At 40.3% G+C, this 18,423-nt stretch overlaps 1 protein-coding gene across 5 annotated transcripts in view; it reads right to left on the bottom strand.

The window, feature by feature from the left end:
• Positions 1-705: 705 nt before the first annotated feature.
• The window catches only part of WT1 (WT1 transcription factor), a 48,485-nt gene continuing 30,767 nt past the window's right edge, over positions 706-18,423 (bottom strand). For 4 of the 5 annotated variants that reach the window (XM_073347732.2, XM_073347734.1, XM_073347736.1 and 1 more), the window contains 3 exons: positions 6,877-6,966; positions 5,334-5,426; positions 706-2,046 (listed from right to left, as the gene is read on the bottom strand). In XM_073347732.2, the coding sequence (XP_073203833.1) occupies positions 1,925-2,046; positions 5,334-5,426; positions 6,877-6,966 (305 nt within the window). In that variant the 3' untranslated portion in view covers positions 706-1,924. The remainder of the gene's footprint in view (positions 2,047-5,333; positions 5,427-6,876; positions 6,967-18,423) is intronic. The other variant, XM_073347733.2, reaches the window with a different exon arrangement.

The raw sequence follows: 18,423 nt of genomic DNA, 5'->3' as shown, positions 1-18,423 counted from the left end.
ATGCAGCTGCCAAAAGCTTAACCTATCATAGCTGGAGTGCCTTTGTGTTGCATTACAGAGAAAGAAAAAATCTTGGAACGATTTAAAAATAGTTAATGAAAAGGGAATTAGGATACAATAATTTTGCAAGGTCAAAATCTGAGCCTGAGGGCACCAAATCAGGTTGTATTTATTTACAAAATAAAAATCACTCAGGATGACAAAGGAACCGTTATTTTTATCCTCATTTTCACACTTCACCTTCTAGAAAAGAATGAGTGTTTTTTAAACCTGCTCAACTGATTTAATGCACCACAGTTGTAATTTAAGTCTTACTTGGTATCCAGCCTATGACCTCCGAAGCTAAAAAGGTATTCATGCGAACTACAACATGTGATTCTATAGGTCAATATTTTCTGTTTCAAACATTTTTTACTAAGCTGTAGTGTTTTCACTCAAATTGTCTTTTAGTGGGTTAGACCAACACAAACTATTGTAAGAAAAAAAAGATTGAAGCAACTGTTTTATAACATAATATGAAACCTGATACTGTTTTCTGTTGCCAGTACAATTCCCCAGTGAGATGGATAAATTGTGGTCAAGACCTGGACAGGTTAACCAGTGGTCATCAATGCTGGTGGTACCTTTATATACAAAAAATGGGAACTATTGGACATGGCATGTGAAATCTAATACCAGCCATGAAACAAGACAGCTGTTGGACTCTCGTTTTTTTCTCTTTGAAGGGGCTTTAATTGAAAGCTTGGTGAAAAATGCAGGTTACATTCTTAGTGTTATCAATAATTTGTAACAGCAACAACATCAGAACAGTGATGCATCTAATATTTATACACTTTCTAATTTTAGTTGTCTAAGAGCAATACATTATCAGATATATTTATATATACACACACACAATTTCAAGCAATTAATAGGAAATAATAAACCCCTCCTTCCAAAACCCTGAAACAATATATTTCCTCACACTAATGTCTCTTTTCACATATACTTGACGAAGAGTCTTTTTAAGTTACTTATCTTAAGAGTAATCTGTCAATGGAGATCCTGGACCAGCCCCATTTAAGTTCAGTTTTAAGTTTATACAGCTTGCTAACCACATAACCAGTGTGGTTTACATTGTAAACAAATCCCAAATGTCTACAATGACTGGAATCCGTTTGGGGTAAGAAGGAGATCTGTGCATCTCATGATGGAATAAATTTAAACCAGTACAAAAAAAATGATTTAAACAGAGAAAATACAATTTTGTGGGATCAATGCTATAATGTTAAAAGCAAGTTAACTTAATTGTAAGATTCTCATTTTCTGCACAAAGTGGTATTGCTTCATCTAGCTTTAACTGCTCTAGAAACTGGGGGTTTTTTTAAGTTGATTTTTGAAATTCAAATCAGACCTTACATTTTAAAAAATTGCCCTCAGGCAGTAGAAGTACAAAGCTTACCAAAAATGTCTCAGGTGTTTTTTTTGAGTGTGTGGTTGTATTAGAATTTGGAAACCTAACAATATGCACATTTGCAGTAAGCACAAAGCTTACCTTAGCAGACATGCACACATGCCCTACACACAGTTTAACTGAATAAGGTGCAATGAATTTGCACCTGGAAAAGTTCAAGAAGAAATAAAAATTGAAAGCTTTTTAGAAAAAAAATCAAAAGTAACTATAGTTCATAGTGATATTTTAACTGTAACAGTATTTGTAATTCCATAACAATGTAACAAAATAAAACTACTTAACATTGAATGGGAAATTTTTTTTAAAGGCCAAATGGATGACAAAACTGACCAGAATCCTACGGTTTAGTTAACTTGTCTCAGCTGGGTAGTGAAGACAGCCGTAGCTTTCCTAAAGAGGTGGTCAAGGATGTTGGAAAAGTTTGCAGTAGTTCATAATGTCCCATCTGGTTTATTCATTTGTTTGAATTGTCTAAAGGGCCAACTGAAGTTTAGTCATGTTCCTCTGGTGCATGTTGTGATGACGGACTAATTCATCGGATCTGGCAAATTTTTTTTGACAGCTGGGCCATCTACAGCTGAATGGTTTTTCACCTGTTAACAAAAACACCCCATTGTTTAACTGGCATAGAGATGGACTGAAACATTTACCATTTATTTTGTTTCTTTATAACTCCTTTCAATAGGAAACTAATTATGGGCTCAGCTCTTTAAGGCACTGAATGCCCTCAACTCCCATTCACTTCAATGCTCAGTGCTTTGCAAGACCAGGCCCTAAATGAGAGCATTTCTCACTCAACCTATGTTTTAAAGATGCCCTTTTAAGATTAAGCTGAACATTTGCAAGAGCACATTCCTGAAGGAAGCACATGGGCCTGGCACACCAGTGGTTATTCTTTAAAGCCTGATCCAATGCCCAAGGAAGTCAGTCATTTCCAATGACTTCAATAGGCTCTATCAAGCCATCAATGCACAGTGAAGACTTATGGAGCTGGGTAAGAAGAGGTCTATGGAGCTTAGCCTCAGGCTTGGCGAGCTGATTCAGAAAGTTCCTCACTGCTCTCCAAGTGAAGCAGACCTCACATGTTCCACTGAGAAGAAAGAATGGGAAATTATTGGAGGCCCAGAATGCTCCATATTTTCCTAGCACTCCCCTAAGTAGATCAATAATCAAAAAATCAAACAGACCCCAAATAGAAAAATATCCTTTCTGCACTTTTAGCAATTCTTCAATTTACCACAGCATGCAAATGCAGTAGCAAGTCACATTTCTGACAGCGCAGGAATGCTGGAGGAATGTCCTCAACAGCTCAGAGCAGGGCATAGGTCAGAACGGAATCAGAAATTTTATTCTTCTAGATTTGTATCATTAGTGATATAAACTTGGATTTTCTATTTGTTTGTTTGTCTTTCTAAGTACGAACAGGTCTGTTTCTGGAGCCTGAAGTCATCTGTGCTGGCTAGAGGTCCAGCATTCCCCAATGCAATACACTCTGGGGTTGGAATGAGCTTTCCTAACTAACACTACCCCACCTGCCTCCTTGGCTCACTTTCTGTGCAGATCATTTCAAAAATTCCAGATTCACACTCGGGAAGTTTGAATTGTGGTGAAGTTTTTTTTGCAAAAAGCAGTGAAACAGATGCATAAAGTTTTGAAGTCTGATTCATTAGCTTAACAAATACTTTGACAAGCTCTGATTATTACAGAAAGGTATCAAATGGTTTAGAACAGAGATGAACTTGTCAGAATTACTAATAAAATCATAACACTTATATAAGTGAACATCACCCCATCAGTTCTCAGCAGCACTGACCAAATCATCCTCATTGATGTGAATTACTCATTACGGGCTAGACTGTAGCTTTGCCAGAACCCCTGAGTAAAAGTAGCATGTAATTATGCTGCCCCAGAGAAAAATCTGCTTCTCGCCTTGCTACAAGTCTATACTGGGTGCAGATTACTTTTCCTTCCATGCTGGATCAGCTACGCTATCCTGCACACTGGGGAGACAGTCAAAGCTCTGCCCACTCCTGCCTGCCTGCTCAGGAGGAGGACTAGCAGCCATGTGGGGAAATACAGGAAGAAAGGGGACACTTCCTTACTCCCCTATGGAAGTATTACAGGCTGTCTTCCCTGCCAAAACAGTTGTGCCTTTTAGAGTCAGATGACTAACTCACTCTAAAATCCCTGGGGAGACAAGGCACTGTAATTTCTGCCTTGATGTAGCTAGTCAATTTCAACTCCAAGTGGGGTGCTATAGTACTGACCTCAGCTAGCTACATGAAGGAATAAACTATCTGTGCACCTTAGCTCCGTTGATCCCCGTGGAGACATCTTGAGTTATCTATCTTGTTGTAAAAACACACCTTTTTTTGGCAGTGAAGACACAGGTCCAGCTCACATTGTGGCTATAAGATGGTAAAGCCCCAGGCTCTAGTCTTTGCTTGAGTCGTGTTAGTCCTCTCACTCAGGCACAGAACAGAGCTTGTGCCTTGTCTTCACTAGGGGGTAAAATGTGTTTTCATAACTAGAGTTAGCTAACATGAGGTAAAATCCTAGTGAAAATAGGCAGTTTGTAGTTGTCACATGTTAACAGGTTGAGGTAAAACCTATACTCCCCCATGACCTTTAACGCAATTTACTAATTTATGTGAAAACTACACACTGGCTTGCCTTCACTAGGAATTTACCTCATATTAAGTCATGTTAACTATGACCACACCTTTTTTCCTAGAGAAGATGCACCCTATTTCAGGCCAAGGTCACACTGTAACTGTGGGCATACACCAGAGGTTAAAACTGTACCCTTTACCATTTGCAGACCATAAAAGTGTAGACAATGAAATACACAGCACATTGTCTTATGCTTTCTTTTGGATGCAGCCTGGAAAGTGCCAGTATTCCACAGGCAAATAGTTCTGATTTATGTAAATTATGTTTTACATCTTAAATATGAAAATTTTGTGGGAGGGAAGGGAAGAGAAAAATTCCTTATCTTAGCTGGGAGAGTAGGACTTTTTACAAGTCCTTGTCTCGCAGTATGGAGGCATGTCTCAAAGCTTGAGACCATTATGAATAGCACTGAGGTATCTAATAATATTGAACTCTAGAAAGGCAGCTGTTTATTGGCAAGATATTCTGATTTTATAAGTAAATTAGTAGATCAAATTGTTCAGCTAAGAATGGTGCAAAAATAATTCTAAATTAGTCCCAGAACATGAGGTTTCAGTTAAAATGCTATGGAAAGGATCTATTGTAATTCCATCATTATGTTTCCTCAAATGTTCCTTGGACATTTTGGTGTGTTTTTACTTTAGATTTTGTGTGTGTGGCTGTTTACAGTTGGCAAAAGGTGCTGTCTTTATCCTCAGGAGAGATTACAGTGATGCCAGCTTCCCCAAGATACCTTACATTAGGCCTCAACCCTGACCTAGAGGGGCCATGAGTAGAGATGAGAAGATCCTTTACACAGCCCCTCTGCTGAGGCTGGCATTAAATGGCCTCTTTGTGAGCTGTTGTGGGGATGATAGTTTATGCACAGTGGATCTTTGTGGGCTGAGATCACTAAAGCCATTTCACAAAAGCTGACAAAATACATGATGCCAAACTGACATGTCCTAAAAGCATGAAGTAACCAGGAGTAACATTTTCAGAAGCATCTAAGTAACACAGGAGCCTAAGTCCTATTTTGATAAGTGATTTGAGCATCTAGGAGCCAAGTCTCACTGAAAGTCAATGGGACTCAGGCTCCTAAGTCACTTGGGCACTTTTGAAAATGTTAACCCAGGTTCGAAGACTCTCGCTAAACATTTAAATCACAATAAAATTTATTTAGTTTAAATAAATAATGAAATATAAATGTGAAGAAAAGTTTACGCACTTGTTTTACCTGTATGAGTCCTGGTATGAGTCTTCAGATGATCAGATCTGGAGAACTTTCTCTGACAGGTTTTACACTGGAAGGGTTTCACACCTAAATAGATAAAACAAATCTATTCCCGTACTCCAACAACTTTTGGGAAGGGTCAGGGAGATCAATTATTTCTGAATTATCAAAATACTGGCATTTTTTTTTAATAATTCCTGTAACTACTCCTCCCCAGCTGCCCGCCTACGTGTCTCAAAGATCATTAATCAGGCTGCTGTACAACTTAACCTTTCATAACCCTATCTTTCTCCTACAGACCAGTTAACACTTTCAGGTATAAAACATCCCAGCTGCAGCCAGTGTAAGCAAGCACTAATCATAGGATTCAAAAAGTCATGATCAAGAAAAGCTCCGCAAAGTTATTTTTTTGGTTCCTGTGGTTTGGTACCCCTGGCATTCCACCTCAAGCTTGGTGTATTTGGATTCAATTTGGTAAAACCAGATTGAAAAAAAATCCACCTGACAAGTTTTATTAAACAATATATATTGTACATGGGTTCTTAAGGATTTGTTCAACCCAGAAGACCTACCATGGGATCGTCAAAAATGTATATATTAGGGGGGAAAATTAAGTGATGCCACGTAACAGTCTCAAAAATGTCCCTCCTCACCCCAAAAGAGCCACCACTGGGGATTCTGATTTAAGGTTTGCAAAACCCAAAGAAAGTTTACATGAACTGCTAGTTTTCATGTTTAAACCGAAAGATTCCCATCGTTTCAGGTTTCATTATGGAAAGTTTCACACAGCTGAAGTCCATCATAATTCTCCTATTACCTCTTAAGGGCCAAACTGTCTTCCTTAGGATAAAAACTGAGCAAACAGACTTTGCATAAGGAACCTTGTAATATTCCACAATCCAGAATCAGGCCACAGAGCCATTCATAATTGCTACAACATTCTCCACCCTGTAGCCAAGGAGTGCTACATGTTTCCAGTGCAGAGTTTGTGGCCAGTGTAGCTACATGCTTAAAGTCAATAGGATTTAAGCCCATGCACATGCCTAAGTGCAGGATTGGGGTCTGGATGCAGAGCCGTGCTCTGTAGAATGCAGTGGGTGTGGTGTACACTTCATCATCTGCTTCTCCTTTCTGCACAGCAAACTCATGGTAGTTCCATTGCCTTTTGAGCCTCACTCATGGGTGAGTGCAGGTTTTCCCTTACATATTTAAATCATAAGCATTACTGCAGTATTAACTGCATTAATTGTTTTTAAATTATTACTTTTATCAGATTACTAGTAGATGGTTTTATTTTGTTTAATCATTCCTTGTTCAAAAGAGAGAATATTTCCCACCCCATGCACATCACCCCAGAGAGCAGAATGTTTCATTTGGAGAGTTTTGATACAAGTTTGCAGAATCCAAAAGCTCAATTACTGAGGCATAAATTTGTGATTCTGAAATGCTAGTAAAAAATCATCATCCCTGGAGTCTAACTAAGGATGAATCTTCCTGCTAAGAAGAACGTTAGAGAGGAGAGTTATAGCCAACAAACCTGTGTGTCGTCTTTGGTGTCGTTTGAGTTGGTCTGAACGAGAGAACCTTCGCTCACAGTCCTTAAAGTCGCATTGGTACGGTTTCTCACCTTAAGAGGGCAAAGGTTTCATTAGCAAGGTATTGCTGAATTCGGAAGCATGTCAGCTTCATGTTTAATGAGTCTCTTCGTTTATAAAATGTGTTATACTAAAAGGCTAGGGCTTCTTTTCACATTTTTTAAGAGTTAATGGGCCAGATTCTCAGCTGATTCAAATTGATATAGCTTGAAGTCAATGGAGCTATGCAGATTTATACCAGCTGGGGATTTAGCACAATTCATGTACCTTAGTTCAATTTAATCTTGAATCAGTTTGTTCTAAAAAGCGGTAAAAAATAAGATTACACAATCTGAACCCAAGTTGCATGAACATTTATTCTAACATTTGACATTATTCTAATATTTGACAATAAAAACAGCAATGTGTCTTTTCCCCTGAAGACCATATTCCAACCCCTTCTATAATTTTCACAAGGAAGTAATTTACACAGGTGAAAGATTTACAAACTGCTGAAAACTGGATTTGAAGGGAAAAAAATCAAACCCAAAACGTTCAGACTGGTAAATTTTTATCTGGGGTAAGTGTGTTAAAGAATTGGCAACATTTGATCCTGGAATAAAGCACATTTCTCCCCCAAAATGCCTATTCCTTCACTTCCCTTAAGCACCATGAAAAGCAGTATTTCACATGCAAACATCTCCCTCACCCAAGTCTATGAAATCTTTTAGAGCCTCATATACAAAAATTATGTAAACATTTCCTATGTGTTTTGTACATCTCTACTCAAAACCCTAGAACTCAGCCTGCCTGGGATCAAAGTGATATGCTGGCCTTAAATATAAAATAATAATAATATCTCATCACAAAGAGCTTGACAAAGCATCTAAGCATGCAAACGTAATAGAAATGCAGCCATTTCAGGAGAGGAGAGTGGAAACAAATTGGAATATAGCACACTGCGTAATAGTGGGGTGAATTAAAATTTTGACCAGCACAGAAGGGCTAACAATCTTACTGACACTGGATTTTTAAGGCCTGATTCTCATTTACACTAAGGCCTTTTTATACCACTCTGGCATGCTAGAAGGCATAAAATACATACATTATACTTACACCCACTATAAGGCCCTTTTACACTGCCAGAATGGAGCCCTTTAATGTGTATACAGAGCAGAAGGACACTGTTTTTTAAATACTTCATATGAAAGTTTTATACACAGTAAACTGCATGGAACTTTTTTTTTTCTGCTTTGGAAGGGTGAGGTGTACAACAAAGACCCAAAATGAAGGCATTAAAGAAAAAGGAGCTTGAAATGAAGTGGGGTGGATTTTTAAAAAATGTATTAAGTTCCCAAACACCTGAATTTCAAGATTCAGTGTCTGTGATTTATAATAATAGCAGAGAAATAGGTTTCTATTAGCCACATTTGAATCTAGAATGAGGGCTGTACATTATGAGGCACAGAGGAGGCATATGCTCAGATACTGTGTTTATGTTGCATGTGATCTACGAAAGTGAACTGACCCCTTTACAGAGTATATTTCATTGCAATTACAGTATTAGGAAAGTTAGAAATGGTCCATGATTTAAGGGGACATAGGAATTTCTACTTGAAAATATTTATCTTTATAGCTTATCCTTACTCATTTTAAAAATTACAAAATTAATACATCTCTATCATTTTTGTATTATGAAAATTATGATTTGGGCTTCTTGGATGAGTCACATTCTGATCTCAGCAAAACTTTTGCAAATGTTGAGTAACTTTGCTTATATTAACAACGAGGAGTCCAGTGGCACCTGAAAGACTAACAGATTTATTTGGATGTAAGCTTTCGTGGGTAAAAACCCATTTCTTCAGATGCACAAAAGCTTTTGCCCAAATAAATCTCTTAGTCTTTAAGTTACCACCGGACTCCTCATTGTTTTTGTGGATATAGACTAACACGGCTACCCCTCTGATATTTGTTTATATTAATGAAGATTTACACTGGTGTAGCAAAGATCAGAATTTTCACTGTACTTAACATCTGTATAAAAATCTTTATAACTTCCTGTGGCAGGTACCCAAAGGAGTTTATTGACTCTTAAACGTAGGCATAAACTATTCCATATCTGTTCAGTTTAATATATTTATGTAAATTATTACATTTGCCACAAGTGTTTAAAATGGTTCCTTATACTTTGACCACAAGAACTTCCGCAGAAATGCCTACTTCTAGGAAACCACTTATTTTCAAGAGATTCAGCCATTTGACAGATTTAAGAGACTGGATGTCAATGGAACAGAATGCAGTGTCAGGATGATTGTCTCCTAATTGCAATATAAACGCAGAAGATATTTAATTAGACATTTGAATAGAACATTGTAACAGGCTTGAAGGCCTCCACTTTGAAAACAAAAGGACCTTTATTTTTGTTTTACAAAATGATCTACTCGCCTGAGAACTCTGATGCCTTTTTCAGACTACCTTATCAGCAACCTTCTTCTGCTGGAGCCAGAGTTGCTCACTTGCATTCAGATTTGTTTGGTCAGAATTATTATGCAATTTAACCATTAGAAGCCAGTTTGTAGATTAAAGCCATTTTTTAAAAACCATTAATTAAAACATATTTTTGATTAGAATAAGGAAAAACGTCAACCAATGCACATATGGGGGTCAGCCAATCCAGCAAACTGACACAAAACAGTGTGTTGAAATTGAGTGTAGAAGGAAGGGGAGTGAGATATGGAGAGGATCCAGAATGTCTCTCTCTTCCATTTTTCTTGGGCTTCAGCAGGGCCTAATTAAACACCCACTGAAGTCAATGGAGATACATATTGACTTCAATAAGCATCAGAACAAGTATCCGATTAGGAAAACACTAAACACTCAGTGGATTCTCTCAACCAGCGGTTCTCAAGCTTTAGCAACCCAAGGACCCCCATTTTGATTTTAAAATTTTCACAGACCCTCTAAGCCCCCCACTCAGCCTCAGACCCCACCCCCATTTCCACCTCTGCCCCACCTCTTCCCGCCTCCTCTCTCCCCCTCCCTCCCAGCAGCTCCTGCACATCGCTGAACAGCTGTTCTCTGGTGTGCAGGAGGTGCTGGGAGGGAGGAGGAGGAGTTAAGGGAGGGAGGGGAAGGAATTAATCAACATGGCCCGCAGACCCCGTGGAGTGCCCTCATGGACCCCCAGGGGTCCGCAGACTCCAGTTTGAGAAACACTGCTCTAAACTGCGTCGCAAAAAGTTTGTTTGTGATTTATTCTTTCCCAGGGCTCATTAGGGCATCCTCAGTTAGAGCTAAAGCCTCCAGGTTTGAGGGACACTCAAACAATATTTCCAATATGACAAAAACAAAACAAAGGAGTTGAAGATCAAACTGCACCTGCCTTTGCCCTTTCCTTGCTCAGTTTTTCGCCATTACTTACATTTCGGTACTAACAAGAAGAACTGAAAGGCTGACCATAATGCAAGATAAAGCTTTGGACATGGAGGAACGGAAAGACAGCTCGGTATGAAACCATTTTTTCTTTAAAATTAAAAACTCAAATTGCACTTTAACTTTAGATTTAAAGCACAGCAAACATAAAACAAGTCTGAGCTGGCTTGGTTCTGGTTTGCTTTGTTTTTTTTCATTGGAGTCTTAAATATATGTCAGTGTATTTATTCAAAATGGGCCAAATTACACTAGTGTAAATGGAAGGCAACTTCTTTGAAACCAGTGCAGTTACTCCAGATTTACCCAAATATAAGCGAGAGCAGAATTTGGACCTACTTTCCTATAAGTGCACAATATTGGCTATAATATTTTCATTCAAGTATACTTTTGGTGGAGGAGTTCTGGAATGGGGAGGTGGGCAAGTGCTAAGACTAAAACATTAAGTGAGTAGTTGAAATTTTGCCTTTCGCTCAGAGGCAGCAAGTTTTACAGAGAAAGAATCTGAGGCAGATCTAATTAAATGGGTTTTTATACTGATTCCATTCAATTGGTGCAACCCCCTTCTGTGGGTGCAGTTCAATATCAATGCAAAAGTGTTTATACCATTATAACATGTTTCAGTAAATTTTTTGTACATATTTTTCTTTTGTCAGTAAGCTTTAAAGATAAAGTTTATGCATTTTCTTTGCACAAGAAACCAGATTGGGGTGGGGGGATAGATTTGTAACTGTTGGTGATAAAAGAAAAACCTTCTACACTGCACATTATCCTGTGAGAATGAATCTTACAAGGTCTGCCTTCAAGGAATATTAATAGAGGAAAGACAGTCTAGGGCACTGGCCTGGGACTCAGACATGGGTTTGATTCCCCGCTCAACCACAGACTTCACTTGTGACTTTAAACAAGTCACTTAATCTACCCTCAGTTCCCCATCTGTAGAATAGGGATAATATTTCTCTACCTCTCAATGATCTTGGAGGATAAAATCCATTAATATATTAATGGTTGCAAGGTGCCTAGATACTGTGGTGAGGAAGGTCATATAAGTAACTAGATAAAAGAAGGAGACACAGAAGGGATGTCAAGAAGACACACTCCATTCTGAATGGGTTTTGGTGGCAGTGTATAATTAATCAATAAGATAGAGTCATCTAGTACTGTAAAATTTAAGGTGTAGCAAACCCATGTGTGATACCCTGGCACCCCAGTATTCACCCCTGTCATGTAATTAGGATATGTTTTGTACAAAGCATGCCTTGTCAGGTATCATTCTAAAAGTCTTGATCTGGTAGACAGCAATATCTCGTTGGATTGTATGTGCTATTGCAGAGGTGGGCAAACTACGGCCAGCGGGACCGTCCTGCCTGGTCCCTGAGCTCCTGGCCAGGGAGGCTAGTCCCTAGCCCCTTCCCTGTTGTCCCCCCTCGCCAGGCTTTCCAATAAGCCTGTCCTGCCACCGGAACGGTGAGGGGGCCGGGGGAGAGAGGGGTTGGATAAGGGGCAGGAGGTCCCAGGAGGCAGTCAGGGGAGAAGGGGCGGTTGGATGGGGCAGAGGTTCGGGGAGGGCAGTCAGGAGACAGGGTGCAGGGGGGCTAGATAGGGAGTGGGGTGTCCTGGGGGGCAGTTAGGGGACAAGAAGTGTGGGGGGGATGGATGGGTCGGGGGTCCTGTCATGGGGTGGGGGTGTGGATAGGGGTCAGGGCAGTCAGGGGACAGGGAGCGGGGGGGGTTGGATAGGGGATGGGATCCCGGGGCTGTGGTTGGGGCAGGGGGTCCCGGGAGGGGGTGGTCAGGGGACAAGGAGCAGGGCGGGTTGGATGGGTCAGCGGTTCTGAGGGGGGCAGTCAGGAGGCGGGAAATGGGAGGGGAAGGGAGTAGGGGGTGGAGGCCAGGCTGTTTGTGAAGGCACAGCCTTCCCTACCTGGCCCTCCATACTGTTTCGTAATCCCAATGTGGCCCTGGGGCCAAAAAGTTTGCCCACCCCTTTGCTATCGTCATATGTGAAGTGATGAAGTTTGGCTATGTATGTGTTACTGAAACACGTTGTGAGGTTGAAAACACACACAAGCAGCCTTTCAGGTCAACAGTAAAAAGGCTAAACAACGTTAATGGCTTATTGAGGAAATGCACACAAGCACAAGGATTACCCCAGGAACTGTGTATAATAGAAACCTCTCAGAGATAGCACTACACAATGGGAACTGTTTGACCCAGGTCACAGCAAAAGAGCTTTCCAGAAAGTGGGAAGAAACTATAAAAAGGGGACAGTGACATCATGATGGGTCCTTGCTCTCCCTACAACACACCTGGAAATGCCTGAGGGGCAAGGACTGAACTGTGGGATGTAATGGTCCCAGGATAAAGGGATTTTTAGCCTATGTATGAAAACCTGGGAGAGCCAAGGCAACTTGTGCCTTAAGAATCTGCCAGCCTGTTTATCACTCATGGTGAGAATTTTTTAATTTATATCCTACCTATCTAGTGTGTTACGCTCAGTTTGAGGTTTTGTTTATTTATTAAGGTAATCTGCTTTGATCTGTTTGCTATCACTTACAATCACTTAAAATCTATCTTTTGTAGTTAATAAACTTGTTTTTGTTTTGTCTAAAAACAGGGAGTGGAAATTATAACTTGGGACAAAAAGCTGTTGCATATCTCTCCACATCGAGGGAGGGGGCGAATTTTATGAGCTTACGCTGTACAGTTCCCTGTGCAGCACAAGATAGTGTAATTTTGGGTTTACACTCCAGAGAGGGGTGCATGCTTTAGCAACTGGGAGGTGCCTTAGCTGAGCCTTCCCAGGCAGAGCTGATCTCAGCATCTGTGTGAAGCTACAGCTGGGTGTGTCCCTATACTGTGTGTATGCTGGCGAAAAAGCAAGCTTAGAGAGCTTGGTAACTTATCACAGCACCACAGTGTGAAAGGGAGCCAATGCTGGTGGGTCAGGCGGGCTCAGTGGTACCCCAGTTACAAGTGGCACCCCGGTGGGAACCCGTCACACCATGGCTATATACTTTCAAACATAACCTTGGACTTTCAACCCCACAAGCTGAAACCCCTAACATTTAAACCAAAAGGATCAACTCCACTAATTGCAGGCTCTCAGCCTTCACTGAGGCCAGCTACTAGACAGAATCACCACCACACACACTTACCCTGTATATTACAAAATCCTTAAAAAACAAATTTCTTGACAATTACTGCTCTCCCTCTGTCTTTTCTTCTTTTTTTTTTTAAATGACAGGTAGTTTTTAGGAGACAGAAGGTCCAAAAAGTTATTTTCTGTATAAATTGACCAGTTTCTACTCAAAGTGAATTCATAGCTTTATCAGGAATTGGAATAGCACCAGACAAAATCTGGAAAGAATTATGATGTTTCTGCCATAGATCCCATTCATGAAGGGGTAGGGGTGTGTGTGTGTGTGTGTAAGTAAAATATTATTTTATAGATACACACACGTATTTATGTATAACCAGTTTTCACAAAGCAATCTCTGAAGTCTACTCACCACATTATTTGCATTATTGTTTACAGTTTATATTTATTTATGCATTTCTTTAGGAGCCCAATCTACTACAGTGGAATATTCCGTGATAACAAGTACGCTTTTATGGTTATATGTGTTTCAATAATGGCATTGTTAACAGTGGATAAGCAATCTTCGAGGGTACAAAATGTAAATGTATTTTCTACAAGAACTTTGTTGAAACATTAGTAAAAACTGATTAGAGATTCCAATTTTGTGTTTCAGAGCTCTGCTTGATTTTGCAATATAGCAGTTGGTAACATTATCTGAAAGAAAAGGACATAAGTAGAGGAACTAATGAGTCAGTCATATATAAATATCTAGTAGGTGATGGGAAGCAAAACATCAAGGGCCAAAATTATTTTGTAACAGCACTAACAGCTAGTTTAAGTTTACATATTAATATTTCATCCTGTTTCAAGTCAAGTGTCCATTATTGCAAAACCTGATCTATTACTATATTAAGAAAGGTGGAAGGGCTTCTAACTGCATGTGTGTATTCTGATATCACATTACACCAGGAACAGTACAATTGTGTATTGGTTACAGAAAGAAAGGCCTGATACAGCCAAAAGTAACCTCTATAGTAGCTGGCCCCTGGAAGCTCTCCAGCACTTGTAACACCGACAGACCCTGGTCATCAGCAGGCAGGATCGAACCTGGGGCCTCTGGAGCTTAGTGCATCAGCCTCTACTGCAGTGGTTCTCAAACTTTTGTACTGGTGACTCCTTTCAGATAGCAAGCCTCTGAGTGCAACCCCCCTTTTAAATTAAAAACACTTCTTTACATATTTAACACCATTATAAATGCTGGAGGCAAAGTGGGGTTTGGGGTGGAGGCTGACAGCTCGCAACCCCCCATGTAATAACCTTGTGACCCCCTGAGGGGTCCCAACCCCCAGTTTGAGAACCCCTCCTCTACTGCATGAGCTAAAAGCCACGTGGCCTTTAGCTAAGGCTGTAGAGCAGACTCAGTCTTTCTCTAAGTGGTCTCGGTGCCACTAGATGGGACAGAGCACCACACCCAGTAGGTGTGCAGGTTACACAGTCAAAAGTAACTTCTAAAGTAGCTGGCCCCTGGAAGCTCTCCAGCTTTCCTGCAGCTATCCAGACTATGGTCTACACAAAGGTGTATGTGTTAGTGGAAGAAGAGGAGGAATACCCCTCTTTTTGTGAGTGCAGACCACCATGCTAGACATTCTACTGCCATTCCCTTTCTAGTTGTCTGATTCCACTCAGTCTAACTGGCATATTTAGCACGGAACCCTATGTTTACAATGCTCAGGTGTTGCTCAGCTGCTGGTTTAGTCTCAGATTAAGAAACAGTTTTAAAGGGCTGTGGCTTTACTTTATCAGGTGGTCCCTAGCTGGCAGCTCCATTATATTCAGACTGGCCTGATGATGGTCTTTTATAGATTTCTCTAAGACAATGCCTTGCACCTAAAAAAAGCAAGTGGGGTATGGAAGGAAAGGAGTAGTAAAGAAGCTATCACTCAGTAAGCACTGCTACCAGGAGGAGAGACACACCACAGCAGTGATTCTGAAAGGACAACTCCTCCATAAAAGAGAGATTGGTTTCCAAAACTTTCCACAAAATGGCTGCACAACCCCCATGCTAGGAAACAGGGGAAAGACAAAGATACAAAGAGACTAGAAATGGGACCCTCCATGAAGTTCACATCTGAATATTAGATACCACTAAAGTATGGATGTGTTCACATCTCGGGGGATGGACCTGCCCTTTTATAAAGCTAAGAGAAATTTGCAAAATTAAAAACTATTTCTAGATTTGAATTTAAAATATCTCAAAGTTCAGAGATGTACAGATCTAGGGCCACATCTGAAAGAGAGATCATTCTGGGGGAAAAGCCCATCCGGGTTTGTGAAGCATGGAAGGCAATGAACTCACTCGTGAGCATTTTTTATCTCCTCTCCCTGGCACCTCTACAACTCACTCTAGAGGAATAATGGCATTTATGCCCTTCAAAGGCAGTCAGATAACTCCCTCTGGAGAGGATAGCAAGCTACAGTCCCAGCATCTTCAGCTTCCTGGAACTTGTGTCTCCAAATGTTATAGAGCAGGCGCTAAATAGTGTGTGGTATAAAGCAGTACATAGAATCATAGAATATCAGGGTTGGAAGGGACCTCAGAGGTCATCTAGTCCAACCCCCTGCTCAAAGCAGGACCGATCCCCAATTAAATCATACCAGCCAGGGCTTTGTCAAGCCTGACCTTAAAAACTTCTAAGGAAGGAGATTCCACCACCTCCCTAGGTAACGCATTCCAGTGTTTCACCCCCCTCCTAGTGAAAAAGTTTTTTCCTAATATCCAACCTAAATCTCCCCCACTGCAACTTGAGACCATTACTCCTTGTTCTGTCATCTGCTACCACTGAGAACAGTCTAGAGCCATCCTCTTTGGAACCCCCTTTCAGGTAGTTGAAAGCAGCTATCAAATCCCCCCCATTCTTCTCTTCTGAAGACTAAACATCCCCAGTTCCCTCAGTCTCTCCTCATAACTCATGCGTTCCAGACCCCTAATCATTTTTGTTGCCCTCCGCTGGATGCTTTCCAATTTTTCCACATCCTTCTTGTAGTGTGGGGCCCAAAACTGGACACAGTACTCCAGATGAGGCCTCACCAGTGTCGAATAGAGGGGAACAATCACGTCCCTCAATCTGCTGGCAATGCCCCTACTTATACATCCCAAAATGCCATTGGCCTTCTTGGCAACAAGGGCACACTGTTGACTCAATGTTGACATCTTTATCTTGCAGTTAAAGAAAAAAAAAAAAGATTCAAGAGTAACCTTGTGAGGCATCCAGAAATAATATGGTGTAAATCAAGCATCTACATGTAATAAAATAAGAGCTGATAATTAATAATTTTCAGATTATGGAAAATCAAGATTTGGAGCAAATAAGTTTAGCGATTAAGGAAATCGGAGTGATTGTGAGGACAACTCAAAACTGTTTAGACATTTTCAAGCAAAATACCGGCATAGGCAGCTATTAGAGGCTCCCAGGTGCCTACAAAATTGTATTTTAAAACTGTTTATGGAGACCAGAGTAATGTTTGTGTACAGTTTGAGCTATGAAGCCTACATTTCAGTTGCAATCTAAAGTATCTTGAATTTGTAATCTGAGCAACACTGAAGATGTCCAGCTAAATATTCCATGTGTTGTGCAGTCCTGTGCATTATTAAATTAAAAATGCATTGCACTGGTTATCCTTAACATCTTTACAATTGCTGTGTGCAATTAACATTACCATAGTATTCAAAGTATTCCACAGGCCTCGGGTTTGCAAACTCTCTTTTATAGTGTGGGCCAATTTTAACAGAGATAGTGTATGATAGACCATGTGACTATTTACAATGTACCACCTCTCAACAGTCTATTTCATCCCTATGATGATGACAGCAATTGCTGATGTGGTAGAGCAATAGCAGGAAAATGTGTATCTTTAGCACAGTTGTGATCCTAAGAGCATCCCAACGCAAGAGGACAAGGGGCTCAGTGATAGCTCTTAATACATTTCAGATGGCTTGACCAATCCAGTGTACTCCAACTCACTAAGGTCATAAACCTGTAACTAAAAGGTGTCATGTAAGGTGTCAGTGGGAAGTTAACAACATACTGATCATTAATATGACTGTGTAATGTACATACAGAGCACAAATTCAAAGTTAAAATCTTATCAGAAATTATGTTATCAAAGCGTGTCTGCCAGGCAGTGCTGAAGTTACTATACCCTAGACAAAGGAATATGGTTCTGCCACCTTGAAGGTATTTCCAAAGTACATTAAAAGACAATGGGAATGCAATCTACATAGAAAGTAAAAAGACCGATCAAGCCAACAAGGGGAAGTATTAACGGAGCATCACAGCAGGGGGAGGAGATTGCAGGAAACAGATTAATTTGTATTTTAGCAAATACCAGTGGGGGAAGAAACCAGCATGGAATTTCCTTCACCACTAGACTCTATGTCTCCTTCCTCATAACTTGAATGAGCTTCACTTGGGGGGGGGACCTTCAGAAGAATCCATTTCAAAGGTTCACTGGAGTATATAAGAGAGGGGCAAAGAACCCCAAGTTATCTTTCACCTAGGAAGTGAGGACTTTGGACTCTGTGGGAAATCCTGACAAGAGGAGTGGTCAGCCATCTTGCTGGAAAGTAGATGGGTAAGGAAACTACCTTGGACAAGGGCTGTAGCTTGTTGTGTTAAGTCTTAGCCTCTAGAAAACATATTTCACTTTTATTTGCTTTTAGCCATTTCTAACTCTCTCCTTTATACTGGAACTCACTTAATATCCTATCTCCTTTTGTGAATAAACTTCTTTTACTTCTAATCTAAATCAGTCCAGTGCTGTGTTGGATTTAAAGTGAATGTTAACTCCAGTTAATGTGACAAGTTACTGAGTATGGTATCTTTAAAGGAACAAACAAACCTTAATATCTCTTTGGATGGTCCAGGAGAGGACACAGACACACAATCATCATCATATAGGTCTCCTCTGTACACGGAGCTATGGGTTGCCTCTTCTGCCC

This window comes from Lepidochelys kempii, chromosome 6 (genome assembly GCF_965140285.1).
Source record: "Lepidochelys kempii isolate rLepKem1 chromosome 6, rLepKem1.hap1, whole genome shotgun sequence".
Classification (NCBI taxonomy): domain Eukaryota; kingdom Metazoa; phylum Chordata; order Testudines; family Cheloniidae; genus Lepidochelys; species Lepidochelys kempii.
The sequence above is the reverse complement of the archived record's forward strand: the minus strand, read 5'-3'. Positions and strand labels throughout refer to the sequence as shown.